The sequence below is a fragment of the Choloepus didactylus genome, chromosome 6 (genome assembly GCF_015220235.1).
Source record: "Choloepus didactylus isolate mChoDid1 chromosome 6, mChoDid1.pri, whole genome shotgun sequence".
In the NCBI taxonomy this organism is placed as follows: Eukaryota; Metazoa; Chordata; class Mammalia; order Pilosa; family Megalonychidae; genus Choloepus; species Choloepus didactylus.
Window position 1 is genome coordinate 93,673,299 of NC_051312.1, and position 13,128 is coordinate 93,686,426.

Below are 13,128 nucleotides of genomic sequence, written 5' to 3' on the forward strand. Positions count from 1 at the left end.
AAATGTGAAATGGAGGCTCCAGCTATGGATAGAGGAAGATGCCTAAAATGCTGAAATGGAGGAGTCTAAAAATATCTGGAGTTTTTCTACTGAACTTCCTACCAGCACCTTCTTCCAGTCGCCTCTCACCCCTAGCTCTCTGACCTTCACAATCTCCTTTGCCAGCTGCAAGTCTTTACCCACCCTCTAAATGGACCATTCCTCAAACCTTTTCTGTTCCTGCTTTAATCTCTTCTCTTAGGAAACATCATCTTAACACCTTGGGTTTGCCAATAACCTCCAAGTGTCAGTACATAGGTCAACTTTGTTCACTTATCTTTACTTCCAACGCCTCCATCCTGGTCCAGACCGGCATCAGCTCTCTGCCAAGACTACTGTGAGAGCCTCCCAACCAGTCTCCCACCTTCTATAGCCGGAGTAAATGTTTAAGTAAGTATATCAGATTAAGCCACTCTTTAGCACAAAGTCCCTCAGTAGTTTTGGGTTACCCTCAGGAGAAATTTAAAAACAAACAAACAAACAAACAAAAAACTCTTCATGTGACATGTTGAGACCTTATACTGTCTGGTTCCTGGCCACCTCCCCCACCACACCTGACACTATTCTGCCCTCTGATCCCCACAATCCACAATGCAACCATCTTAATATTCGTTGCACATTCCAAACTCTTGCCTATCCCAGAGCCTTTGTATATTTTCTTCCCTCTGCATGGTCTCTTCTTCCTCCAAATCTCCATCAAAACAACTCCTATTCATGTCCCTGCCACCAGCAATCTAAATTAGGTCTCCTGTTTGTTTCCCTAGGGTACCCATTTCCTTTCTTTTGTAATCTTCACCACAATGTATACTTACATATATATTTAATGATTGCACTACAACTTGAGCATCTACTTCAAACTGTCTTGAACATGTCTTCCAAGAGACCAGGAAGCATGGTAATCTTACATTCACTGTACTCTACACTGAATATCTGCTCAGCATACAACATATGAAAAACAATTAGTAAATACTTGTAGAATGAATGAAAGATTGAACAGACATAGTATCTAGGTCCGTCTCTAACCTGGTGTCTATCCCTCTAGAACTGCTCCTGTTTGTCCCCCTAAAAGAGCCATGCTTTCAGGGTTTAAGGCTTAATAAAGTTTTTGGTTCATTGGGGGTTATAAAGGAACTGAACCAAGCCATTTTGCCTCCTTCTCAGTATATGGAAAGTGTCTCTTTTTTTCTTGGCCTCACTTATCCTAACTTTCTCAGCCTTACTTACCCTCACTTATCCTAATGAGAACCTTAAGGGCAAGCACCATGCCTACCCTATGATTTTATCTAAATGCCTAGTTCAGGGTCTGGCATACAGTAAGGGGTCTCTCAATGGGTATCTTTTGAACCAAACAGACCCAATGAAGGCAATGGCAAGACACTATTAGCTGCATTCCCCATATTCATTTTCCCTCTTCCTGACAGAACCCTAATTTTGATTAAAGTGCCAATATGGCAAGCTTAAACTATCTGCTTTCTCAGACTTCCTTACAGCTCTGAGTGTCCAAGTGACATGGCTCTGACCAAAGAAATGTAAGCTGAATGTATAAGGAGAAATTTTGCCTTCCTGCTTGATCTGCAGACTTGAATTCTGGAGATGCAGCAGCCATCTTATGATCATGAGATGGCAAGTATGACAACAATAGTCAAGAGCCAGGAATGGCAGAGCACAAGGTGGAGAGAGCCTGGTCCCTGACACCATCACTGAACTGCTGTGCTAGCCCTGAATGGGCACACCCTAGACTGAGAGAGTGCATAAGAACATCAAAACCTCACTTACAAAAAAATGCCACTCTAGCAGGGATTTGGGGTTATTTGCACACTAAACACATTTCTTACTATCCCCCCAAAAGAGACTAGCTTTTATTGCTTAGCACGTACTGTGGCTTGTACCACCTTTTCTTCTTTCCTGCCTAGGAGGCCTCAGGGGCAATGGAGGGGGTGAGGTGGTGTGGGGTGGGAGGGAACCCTACCATAACGTCTTCAGTGAGCAGAGAGCCACTGCAAGGGCTAGTCTCCAAGTCTGCAGAGGCAGTGCTCTGATATTCCTAGCTCTCTTCCACTGAACAGATTTTTGGCCACAGTCTGTTCTCCAGTGTGCTGACTTGAGTGCTCCCTTGGCCTACGATTTCATTTCACTTATACCAGATTGCTCTGAATAAATCAACGCTGTCAAGGAGAGGTGAATTCACAGGGCATTTTTCCAAAGAAGTGTTCCATTAGAAATTTCACAAAGTGTTGCCAATGTCATTTACCAGAAGTTTAATTTATTATCAAGAGACTTTGATCCTTCATTGCTGTATTATATCCTATATTATAACTCAGAGGAAGGGGACATGGGCATGGTGGAGGAGGGGATTATTAAAATCTGAAAATTACTCCTCAATTTTCTTAGTTTCTTCTTTGAAGTAACGGAGGTTTTTGTATAAGTTCAGTATATAATGTCAGGGATTTTACTCTTCAGATCCTTGCAAATGCACTCAGAGGGTAATGAACAATAGTCTTGTCTAATAAATGTAAGAGAAATGCAGAAACGGCAACATCCAGTGGTCTTTGGAAAGTTATGAAGGACCCAATTTTGAATCTTTCTCTTGGAAGACAGAAATTTATGTGAAAGCAAATGAAAAACACCATTAGTGCCATGGAACTAGTCCTTCTGTCCTTTCTGTCTCCTTTCCCTCTCTTTTTTTTTTCTCATGAAATCATGAATCTTAATCTCAGTAGCCTCCCGATTACATAATTAATGAGCTCTTGTTCTGGGCCTAATAAGACAAACCCTTTAGCTCTAATCATATTATTCCCTTGCTCAAAAGCACCCAATACCTACAGAATAAACTTTTTCCTCAGGATGGCATTCAAGGCTCTCCAGGGTAACTCACTTCTCTGCCGGGCACCCTGTGCTCTTGCCAGTTCCTCATAACTCTTATATTTCCACCTTACCTACCTTTTGCTCATGCTGTCCATGTTACCTGGAATGATTTCCTTAACATGTCTCCTCCCATTTTCCTTCTTTAAATATGAAAATTCTCCCCATCCCTTAAGATCAAAAGTCACCTCATCCAGAGAGCCCTCACTGATCCAACCAGCTAGATATGTCTTTTCTTCCTCCAACCCTTACGGCGCTTTGATCAGTGACTCCAGGAGTGACCCATTTTGCTCTTTTCCTTGGATTACAGACACTTAATCTGTAAATGTTTCATCTTCCTTAATCAAGGCCATGAGTTATTTTTGCCAGAAGCTATGTCATATCTTCTCAGTGTCCCCAGGTTGGAAAAGAGCAGGATGCAATATTGTTGGATGAAGGAGGTGAGGGAGCGAACGAGGAAGGATGGAAGGAATACACTAAATCTGCTTCTAGTCCTTAGACATAGATCATGTCAATTTACAGCAGTTGCCTGGCCATGGACAAAACGACTCTTTCCTTCAATTATCATAAATGTGTCTAGTCCTTCAGGCCAGAAAGACTGGGGCACATTTCTCATAAAAATTTCCCAGTCTCTACGTTTTCTAATGGTGATTCTCATTTCTTTTCTCTGGATTTCTAGGTCTATTGTCGGGGATTTCTGTTATTTTCCAACTTTGCTCACACTGCCACAATGTCAGGTTGATCTGTCCTTTAATGTGCTAGCATCAACTAAAATTAAAAGATAGGATGCTACCTGATGACCCAATCCATTCCAATACTGTCTTGTCAGGTCTTGGGATTGCAAGCAATGCATTAGAGGGCATGTTTATTTTTAAAGTTTTGGATGCTGTGAGATTTTTTCATGGTCGTTTTGATGACTTCTCAAGAAAACTTCCTGGGTTGATATAAGATGGTTACTTATAATTGGAGGCAAGTTAACAGGGAGGAAATTATATTCCATATAACACAAATGAGAATAAAACATTTAATATTAACATAGCAAATGGTGAGACACTGGTATAGTGGGAAGAGTGTGGGTTTTGGAGACCACCTTTCCATTCTTGCTCTGCCCTTAATAACTAACTCTGGACAACACAATTAAGCTCTCTGAGTCTCAATTTCTTCATCTCAAATTCTGGATCTCTACATGAGGGGGAAAGACTGTTCTTTCTGAAAATAGCTGCATTTTTAATTCTAAAAACTTGCTTGGTTTCAGTGGGGGGTGTGTATAAGTGTGTGTGTAGGTAAATCCATCTAGTTCAGAGGGAGCTCTGTCAACATCAGGTCTCTGTGTGTGTGCATAGTTTGTAAAGTATTTTTGGGTTTTTTTTTTATCAAGGCAAAAGATAAACTCATTTAATTGAAAATATCAGCTGGACTGTATTAAATGCAGGAAAAATTTACATAGTATAGCCATTTGTTAAACACAATTATTTCTTCTGTTACTTAATTACAAACAGACCTAAATACTCTGGATTCTGACATCTCAGATCTTTTCAAATTGCAGATCTGGATTTCAACATCTAATGAAGGAAGGGTCATATTCCAATTTGTGTGTTAAGCAAACCTGCGAGTTACGATTGTATATTGGGACCATAATGACTACACTAAAACAAGACCTAAACTTTTAATTAACCTGCCAAGACAAATTACAACTCAGAGCTCACAGGGAACAATCACAGACAGCTGAGACTCAATGCCAGGGACTCTTGGGGAGAGAGGGATTAATAGCAGCATCAGAGTTGGTTTGTTTATGTATTAAAGAAAAAACGGTATTCATTAAGCAATCACTGTAGCTTGAAGGGAGACAGGTCAGAAAGACAGCCAGCGAAAAGGGGAGGGGAGGGGAGCGGGAGAGAATATTAACTGCTTCTATTGATTGAGCATTTATGATGTTCAAAGCCTGTGCTAGACGTGTTATATCTGCTATCACTAACCTTCACAATGGAATTGCAAAGTACTGTTATTATTTCATTTTTCCAGACCAGAAAAATGAGACTGAGATTCTGGGACTATCCATGGACATGGAGCTAACATGTAAGGGAAGAAAGGGATGGAAAGCATATCGAGCGCTGGCTTTCGAGCTTAGTCGACAGACCACCAGAATCACTATCACTAAATGCTACCTCAGGCCTACTGAATCATAATTTCTGGGCATAAGGCCCAGGAATCTAAATTTTTAACTAGCTTCCCAGAAGATTCCTTTATACAACCACCCATACGGTATTATAACCCTATGCTACTCAAAATGTGGCCCACAGGCCAGCAGAATCAGTATAACTAGGTGTTGCTTATAAATACAGAATCTAAGGCCTTATCCAGACTTATTGCATTTTAACAAGACCCCCAGGTGATTAATAAGTACATTAAAATCTGAGCAGCATTATTTAGCCTACCTGTTCTAAAAGACATTACAGTGTTAAGTGGAGGTGAAAAAACAGGTTTCATCATTTGGGTGAGAATAGAGGAACCAGAGGGAAAAGCAAGACCATTTTCTCAATTATGACAAAACAGGTTAGCAAGCTCTGAGAAGTCAAGAGCTGGCAAAGGTATGTAACTGTATACACATTTTATTTCTCTAAGAGGCATAACCTAATTAAAAGTTGCTTTCTTTGGGGTTGTTGTATCCTTTCATATTTATGCTCAGTTATTAAAAATAAAGATTTTGATTTTAAAAATAGTTATGAGCAAGGATGACACTCAGTGCTTCTTTGCTAACCATGCCTAAGATAAATTGGCTGTGAGACCAGGAAGCCGTAACTTGGGCACTATGAATAACTTGATAATCATGTCTCTAAATGGAAGCCAGTGTGCCCAGAAAGAGAAAAGAAACAGGGTCTAGAGCCTGGCAAACCCCACAAAATGACAGAGTGATTGATGGTGAGGACCAGAACTGAGTTTTCTGATGAAGGGGATGAGGCTACCTGTTAACCTTTATGTCACCAGTAACCACTGAGCTGTGGTTTCAAATTCCAGACTCTTGAGAAACCAAGAGCTGGAAAAACCAAGTGATTTGTGCAAGGTCAAAACCAAGTTAGTGGTAGAGATTCAGAATGGAGAATACTTTCCCCTACACCTGAAGAGAAGGCAATCAGAGAGGAAAACCAAGAATATTGCAACTGCCCAGACAGTGGCTGCTAACAGTCCTGCCAATGGAAACCTGAGGTGGTTTGAAACTACATGTACCCCAGAAAAGCATGTTCTTAAAGTTAATCCATTCCTGTAGGTATAAACCCATTGTAAGTAGGATCTTTGACGAGGCTACTTCAGTTACCTGTGACCCATCTTGTTCTAGTTTGCTAATGCTGCTGGAATGCAAAACACCAGAGATGGACTGGCTTTTGTAAAAGGGGGGTTATTTGGTTACACAGTTGCAGTCTTAAGGCCATAAAGTGTCCAAGTTAACACACCAGCAATTGGGTACCTTCACTGGAGGAGGGCCAATGGTGTCCGGAAAACCTCTGTTAGCTGGGAAGGCACGTGGCTGGTGTCTGCTCCAAAGTTCTGGGTTCAAAATGGCTTTCTCCCAGGATGTTCCGCTCTAGGCCGCAGTTCCTCAAAAGTGTCACTTTCAGTTGCTCTTGGGGCGTTTGTCCTCTCTCAGCTTCTCCAGAGCAAAAGTCTGCTTTCAACAGCCATCTTCAAACTGTCTCTTATCTGCAGCTACTCTCTCAGCTCCTGTGCATTCTTCAAAGTATCCCTCTTGGCTGTAGCTCCTCTTCAAAATGTCACTCTCAGCTGCACTGAGTTCTTTCTGTTTGTTAGCTCATTTATATGGCTCCAGTGATTTAATTTAGACCCACCCTAAATGGGTGGGGTTACACCTTCATGGAAATTATCCAATCAGAGTCATCATCCACAGTTGGGTGGGGTGCATTTCCACGGAAACACTCAAAGAATTACAATCTAATTAACACTGATACATCTGCCCACACAAGATTACATCAAAGAACGTGGCTTTTTCTGGGAGGCATAATATATACACACAGGTACACACCTCCATTAGGATGGGTCTTAATCCTATTACTGTAGTCCTTTATAAATGGAATGGGGGGGGGGGAAGAGGGGGAAGAAAGGCCACAGAAGCAAGAAGCTGAAATCAATAAAACTCAGAAGAGAAGGGTGAGACCAGCAGATGCTGCCATGTGCGTTGTCATGTGGCAGAGAAGCCAAGGATTGCTGGCAACTGGTCTTCAGGAAGAAAGCCTCGCTTTGATGATGCCTTGATTTGGACATTTTCCTGGATTTTAACCATAAGTGAATACATTCCCATTGTTCAAGCTGAACCATTTCACGCTATTTGCTTTGAGCAGCCTAGGAAACTAAAACAGAGCCTGAGTAGAGAACAGGCCACATTAATACTCATTCTCTTATCAACTGCCCTGTGTATTAGGGAGGCAGAGAAGAATATGTCAAATTCCCTGCCCTGTAGGCACTCACAGTCCAGCAGCCAGGACAGACATTTCCAAAACAAGGACAACATAAAATTGTATTTCCTATATCACAGCTATTTTGCCTGATGGTCCACAAGTTACAATACTGAGCCTGCATTTGCAGCAGCACATTATTTCTTATACCTCAATTTTCACTGGAAGATACCCCCTGCCTAGACACTAAGGGCAAAATTCCTAGTATGAAGAAAGTAGCCTGACAATGACCACTGCTGTTTAGAAGGAAGATTCAGGGTCTTGCAAGAGTTTTAGAAACCAAGTCTCAGATTAAGAGATTTTCCTTAACTCCATTTGCATGTTAGACAAACTCCCAGCCAAAGACTGAGACAAAAAGTTTTCAGGTGAACTGTTAAGCACATTGTGCCGGTTTGAATGTATTATGTCCCCCAGAAAAAGCCATATTCTTTGGTGCAATCTTGTGGGGCAGACAGAATAGTGGGGATTAAGTTGGAATGTTTGGATTAGGTTGTTTGCATGGAGATGTGCCCCACCCAGCTGTGGGAGGTGACTCTGGTGGGATACTCCCATGGAGGTGTGGCCCCACCCATTCGGGGTGGGCCTTGATCAGTGGAGCCATATAAAACATGCTGACTCAAAGAGACTGAACAGAGTGCAGCTGTGAGTGATGTTTTGAAGAAGAGCAAGCTTGCTAGAGAGGAATGTCCTGGGAGAAAGCCATTTTGAAAACCAGAACTTTGGAGCAGATGCCAGCCACGTGCCTTCCCAGCTAACAGAGGTTTTCCGGACGGCATCTGCCATCCTCCAGTGAAGGTACCTGATTACTGATGTGTTACCTTGGACACTTTACGGCCTTAAGACTGTAACTGTATAGCCAAATAAACCCCCTTTTTATAAAAGCCAATCCATCTCTGGTGTTTTGCATTCTGCAGCATTAGCAAACTAGGACACACATGGAACTTTTCATTAAGCAGAAACCCCATTCCCAAGTATTCCAGCTAATGTAGTTTTGTTTTTCTGTTAGTTTTATTATCCTGTAGGAGTTTTATCTCCAGGCATGCCATGGGTTTCAACAGCATGGAGGAAGATGGAGTCTCCAAATCGTTCTTTCTGTCATAGTGCTTCCAATATAAACTCAGGCCACAATTTAAAAAATAAATAAATAAATAAAGAGAAACTAGATAGATAATGACAATTGAATGCAATACATGATCCTGGATGGAATCTAAGAATAGAGGAATAAAGGCTCAAATGGACATTATTGGGACATAAAAAGAGGTGGAATATAGAATGTAAACTTTTTATCAATGTTAAATTTCTGGAACTTGATAAGTGCACTTAAGGTGCTTACATAAGCAAATATCCTTGTTTTTTATGAATGTACCTGGAAGCATTATGTCTTCAAGGAATATGACGTGTGCAACCTGCTCTCAAATGTTCAGAAAATAGATAGGTAGAAAATAGACAGACAGATGATGGACTGATAGATAGATAACCATCTAGATTGACAGATAGATAACCATACATAGAATGATATGGCAAAGGTGGCAAAATGTTAAAATTGGTGGATCTGGGTACCTGGAGAGTGTGGGGGAATATTGAAGTTCTCTGTATGGGGTTTATATTATTTTCACAACTGTACTGTAAGTTTTAAATTATTTCCAAATAAAAAGTTAACCAAGAGATGGAAACAACCCAAATGTCCTTCAACAGATGAGGGGATAAATAAAATATGGTATATACACACGATGGAATACTACACAGCTATAAGAAGGAACAATGTCGTGAAACATACGACAACATGGATGAACCCTGAAGACATAATGCTGAGCAAAATAAGCCAGGCACAAAAAGAGAAATATTATATGCTACCACTAATGTGAACATTGAAAAATGTAAAACAAACGGTTCATAATGTAGAATGTAGGGGAACTAGCAATATACAGCAATTAAGGAAGGGGGAATCATAACCCAATAAGAACAGAGAAGCTATTGAGGGTAAATTGAACATTCTGGGAATGCCTAGGGTCTGTTAATTTCTGATGGGTATAGTAAGAACAAGTTCACAGAAATGTTGCTATATTTGGTTATTTTCTTGGGGTAGAGTAGGGATATGTTGGAAGTAAAGTAGTTAGGTTAGTTGTCTTTTTCTTATTCCATTGTTATGGTTTGTTTGAAATGTTTTTTTAAATTTTTTTCTTTTTTGATATAGATGACTTAAAAAAAAAAAAACAATGAAAAAAATATGCAGCGCCCCCTTGAGGAGCTGGTGGAGAATGCAGGGGTATTGGGCTTCCCCACCTCGATGGTGGCTGATGTGCTCACAGACATAGGGGAGTGGTGGTTTGGTGGGTTGAGCCCTCTACCACAGGACTTGCCCTTGGGAAGACTGTTGCTGCAAAGGAGAGGCTAGGCCTCCCTATAATTGTGCCTAAGAGCCTCCTCCCGAGTGCCCTCTTTGTTGCTCAGACATGGCCCTCTCTCTCTAGCTAAGCCAACTTGGCAGGTGAAATCACTGCCCTCCACTACGTGGGATCAGACACCCAGGGGAGTGAATCTCCCTGACAACGTGGAATATGACTCCCAGGGAGGAATCTAGACTGGGCATCGTGGAATGGAGAACATCTTCTTGACCAAAAGGGGGATATGAAAGGAAATGAAATAAGCTACAGTGGCAGAGAGATTCCAAAAGGAGCTGAGAGGTCACTCTGGTGGACACTCTTACGCACAATATAGACAACCCTTTTTAGGTTCTAGTGAATTGGAGTAGCTAGCAGTAAATACCTGAAACTATCAAACCACAACCCAGAACCCATGAATCTTGAAGACGATTGTATAACAATGTAGCTTATGAGGGGTGACAACGTGATTGGGAAAGCCATATGGAGCACACTCCCCTTTGTCTAGTTTATGGATGGATGAGTAGAAAGATGGGGGAAGGAAAACAAACAAACAAACAAAGGCACCCAGTGTTCTTTTTTACTTTAGTTGCTCTTTTTCACTTTAATTTTTATTCTTGTTATTTTTGTGTGTGTGGTAATGAAGGTGACAGGGATTGATTTTGGTGATGAATGCACAACTATGTAATGGTACTGTGAACAATTGAATGTACGCTTTGTTTTGTATGACTGCATGGTATGTGAATATATCTCAATAAAAGGATTTTTAAAAAAAGTTAAGAAAACAAAACAAATAGCCACAACAACCAAAAAACCAATATGAAGTTAGAAAAAATAGTTTCTGACTTGAACCCCCAAGACCACTGTGTCCTACAAGTACTATATGGTGATCTAAGGAGGAGACACATTCTAAATAATGCATTGATAAAAATGAGAACAGGGTGCCAGTTTCCCAGAGATTCATGGACGTCCAAAGCAGCCAAGGGGTCAGAGTCCTCTTCCACCATGTGGGAAAGCTAAGGGGTCAAGCACCTATTTAAAACACCAGGGTTCTTTACCAGTGATCAGAACATCTCCATTCTCAAGAAAACCTCAAGAAAAATTGTTCATTGAACTCTTTGCACTATCTCTAATCTCACTGTCTCTCCAAGCCTTTATTTTCTTTTCCAATTTGCCAGGGGCTGTAGTTCCAAAAGCAAAACAAAAGCAAAACAACACAACAAATCAGTCAGAGGAACCACATGAGATTAACAGACACTGGAAAGAAGGGTCCATCAACGAGGTACTGCCTACACATGTCGTACATCCAGGATCCATGTCTAATATAATCAGTTTCACCCCTTGGTCTTTAAATGTAGCTGGTACTTCACACATCGTACCACAGCCAGCAGAAGAAAAGAGATAGGCAATAGCCCTGGGCTTAGACACCTGCCCAGAATTGCCTGCCAACCCTTCCTGCCACTCTCTACCCTCATTTCCCTGCATCTCATGCTCATCCTGTCCAGCAAGCCCAGTCATGATGTCTTTATGCCAGACTCTGGGTGGAATCCCCAGCTCTGGGCAAGAAACATTTCCTTGTCCTTCAACCCCCCAAATCCCCAAGTATCCTAACCAAAGAGACAATATTCCACAGACCCCAGGGTGGAGCTTCCTTACCAATGGCAGTGGTGAGAAAAGAAACCACTTCAGACTCCTTTCCGTCATTGTAAAAAGCCAGGTGCCAGATTCCTGAATCCAAATACTGGATAAAGCCGGTTTCATGGCTAGAGGGGGGAATGACCCCCCGAGACTTGCGCTGGGGTCCCTCCAGACTCCGTGCCTCCTGGGTCAGAAGCCTCCTTCCATCCAACAGCTCCACAAAGTCAAACTAAAGTACAAAGAGAGCATAATTAGCAGTGGATTTGCTTCACCGTAATGCTGGGTTCCTTCGGGAATCATACAAGGGAACAGAAATTGAAAGAGGCAAAAAAGGCTAAAGTTGCATGAAGGCTGATCAGCCAACTCAAACTCCTCCCCAGATCCTATTTCTCTCTGGTGATTATCTCCTGACTTTCTTGTGAGTGCAGTATAATTAATGCATTATTTATTAGCCTCATTTTGTTTTAATTTTTGTTGTTATGTGTTGTGAGTCTTCACCTTACTGAGTTTGTACCAGGATAACCATATTTTTTCAATGGTGGGCACATGCCACTTAGTGATTGATTGAACTCTGTGCAAATAATGATGGGAAGGCAGGAGGTGCTGCATGTCTTAGAATTGGGACAGGAGCACCAGAAGAGCCTTAAATGTCAGTCATGTGCAAATGAAAATTTGATTTATGCCTGTCTTCTTTTTGGCAATTATCGTTTTTAAATGCTCCCATTTCAGGGAGTAATATTAAGGAAACTAATATTTTAGAACTGGATTAGCTCAAAACTATATAAATAATTACATGCTGTGTCAAATACAATTGCCGACTGATGTGAAACTCTTATTGGGACATTCAAGAGAACTCAGTCATGCGGCGTTAATAACAGGTAGGGGGTTAAGTCCTACTGACCTACTAGCAAGCAGACTGAGTAAATGATCTATCATCCATCTATCTATCTGTCTGCCATCCATCTATCTATTTATCTATCTATTTTGTTAGAAACAAGATATTTATTTTTGCTCATGTAAAAAAGTGTGGCACTAAGAAGTCCAAAAAAGCACAGTAATTCTTTGAAGTCATCAGGGACCCAGCCTTCCTATATTTTGCTGTGACTCCATCCCTAGTAAGTGTATTCATCTAGCTTTTAACTAAAAATCTTAAATAGCTACTGGGGCTAAGAAGACTGCATTTGACTTGGGAATGCATGATGGACGCCTATGGTTTATATTACTCCAATTTCAGAACTGGGAGGAACTTGCACAAATCCTTCTGCTTTACCAGTCATCCCTGATAATATGTCAATCTTGCTGGACAAGTTTCTGAAGTGTTTCTGATGTGCGTGTGCATGCATCTGTCTGAGTAAATGTGTAGCCCTGAAAGAGGGAAGGAATGCAAAAGACTAAGTGAGTAATGTTTATTAAGGACCACCCATTCTGAGCCAAGTCAGCTATTTATCAATGTTATTCTTTATTGTTCACAAGAGCCCTGCAAAGCAGGTAATGCTATTTCCATGTTATAGATTAGAAACTTGCACAGAGAAGATAAATAATGGGCCCAAGGTTACATAGCTGATGATGAAAGGATTCAAACTCAGGTCTGTCTGACTCCAAAGTACATGCTTTTTCTCTAGACCATATTTTCTGAATAAATAATTAAACTTAGGAGATAGAGTAATAGTGGAAAGGCTACAGAGATTTCCTAGGATTCCCAGGGAATTAACCCAAAGTCCCAGGGATATAACACAACTAAT

General features: G+C 41.1%; 1 protein-coding gene across 1 annotated transcript in view; it reads right to left on the bottom strand.

Moving 5' to 3' along the window:
* Positions 1-13,128, bottom strand: part of TENM4 (teneurin transmembrane protein 4) — a 771,745-nt gene that overhangs the window by 186,882 nt on the left and 571,735 nt on the right. The window contains exon 12 of the mRNA XM_037840847.1: positions 11,405-11,615. Coding sequence (XP_037696775.1) covers positions 11,405-11,615 — 211 coding nt within the window. The remainder of the gene's footprint in view (positions 1-11,404; positions 11,616-13,128) is intronic.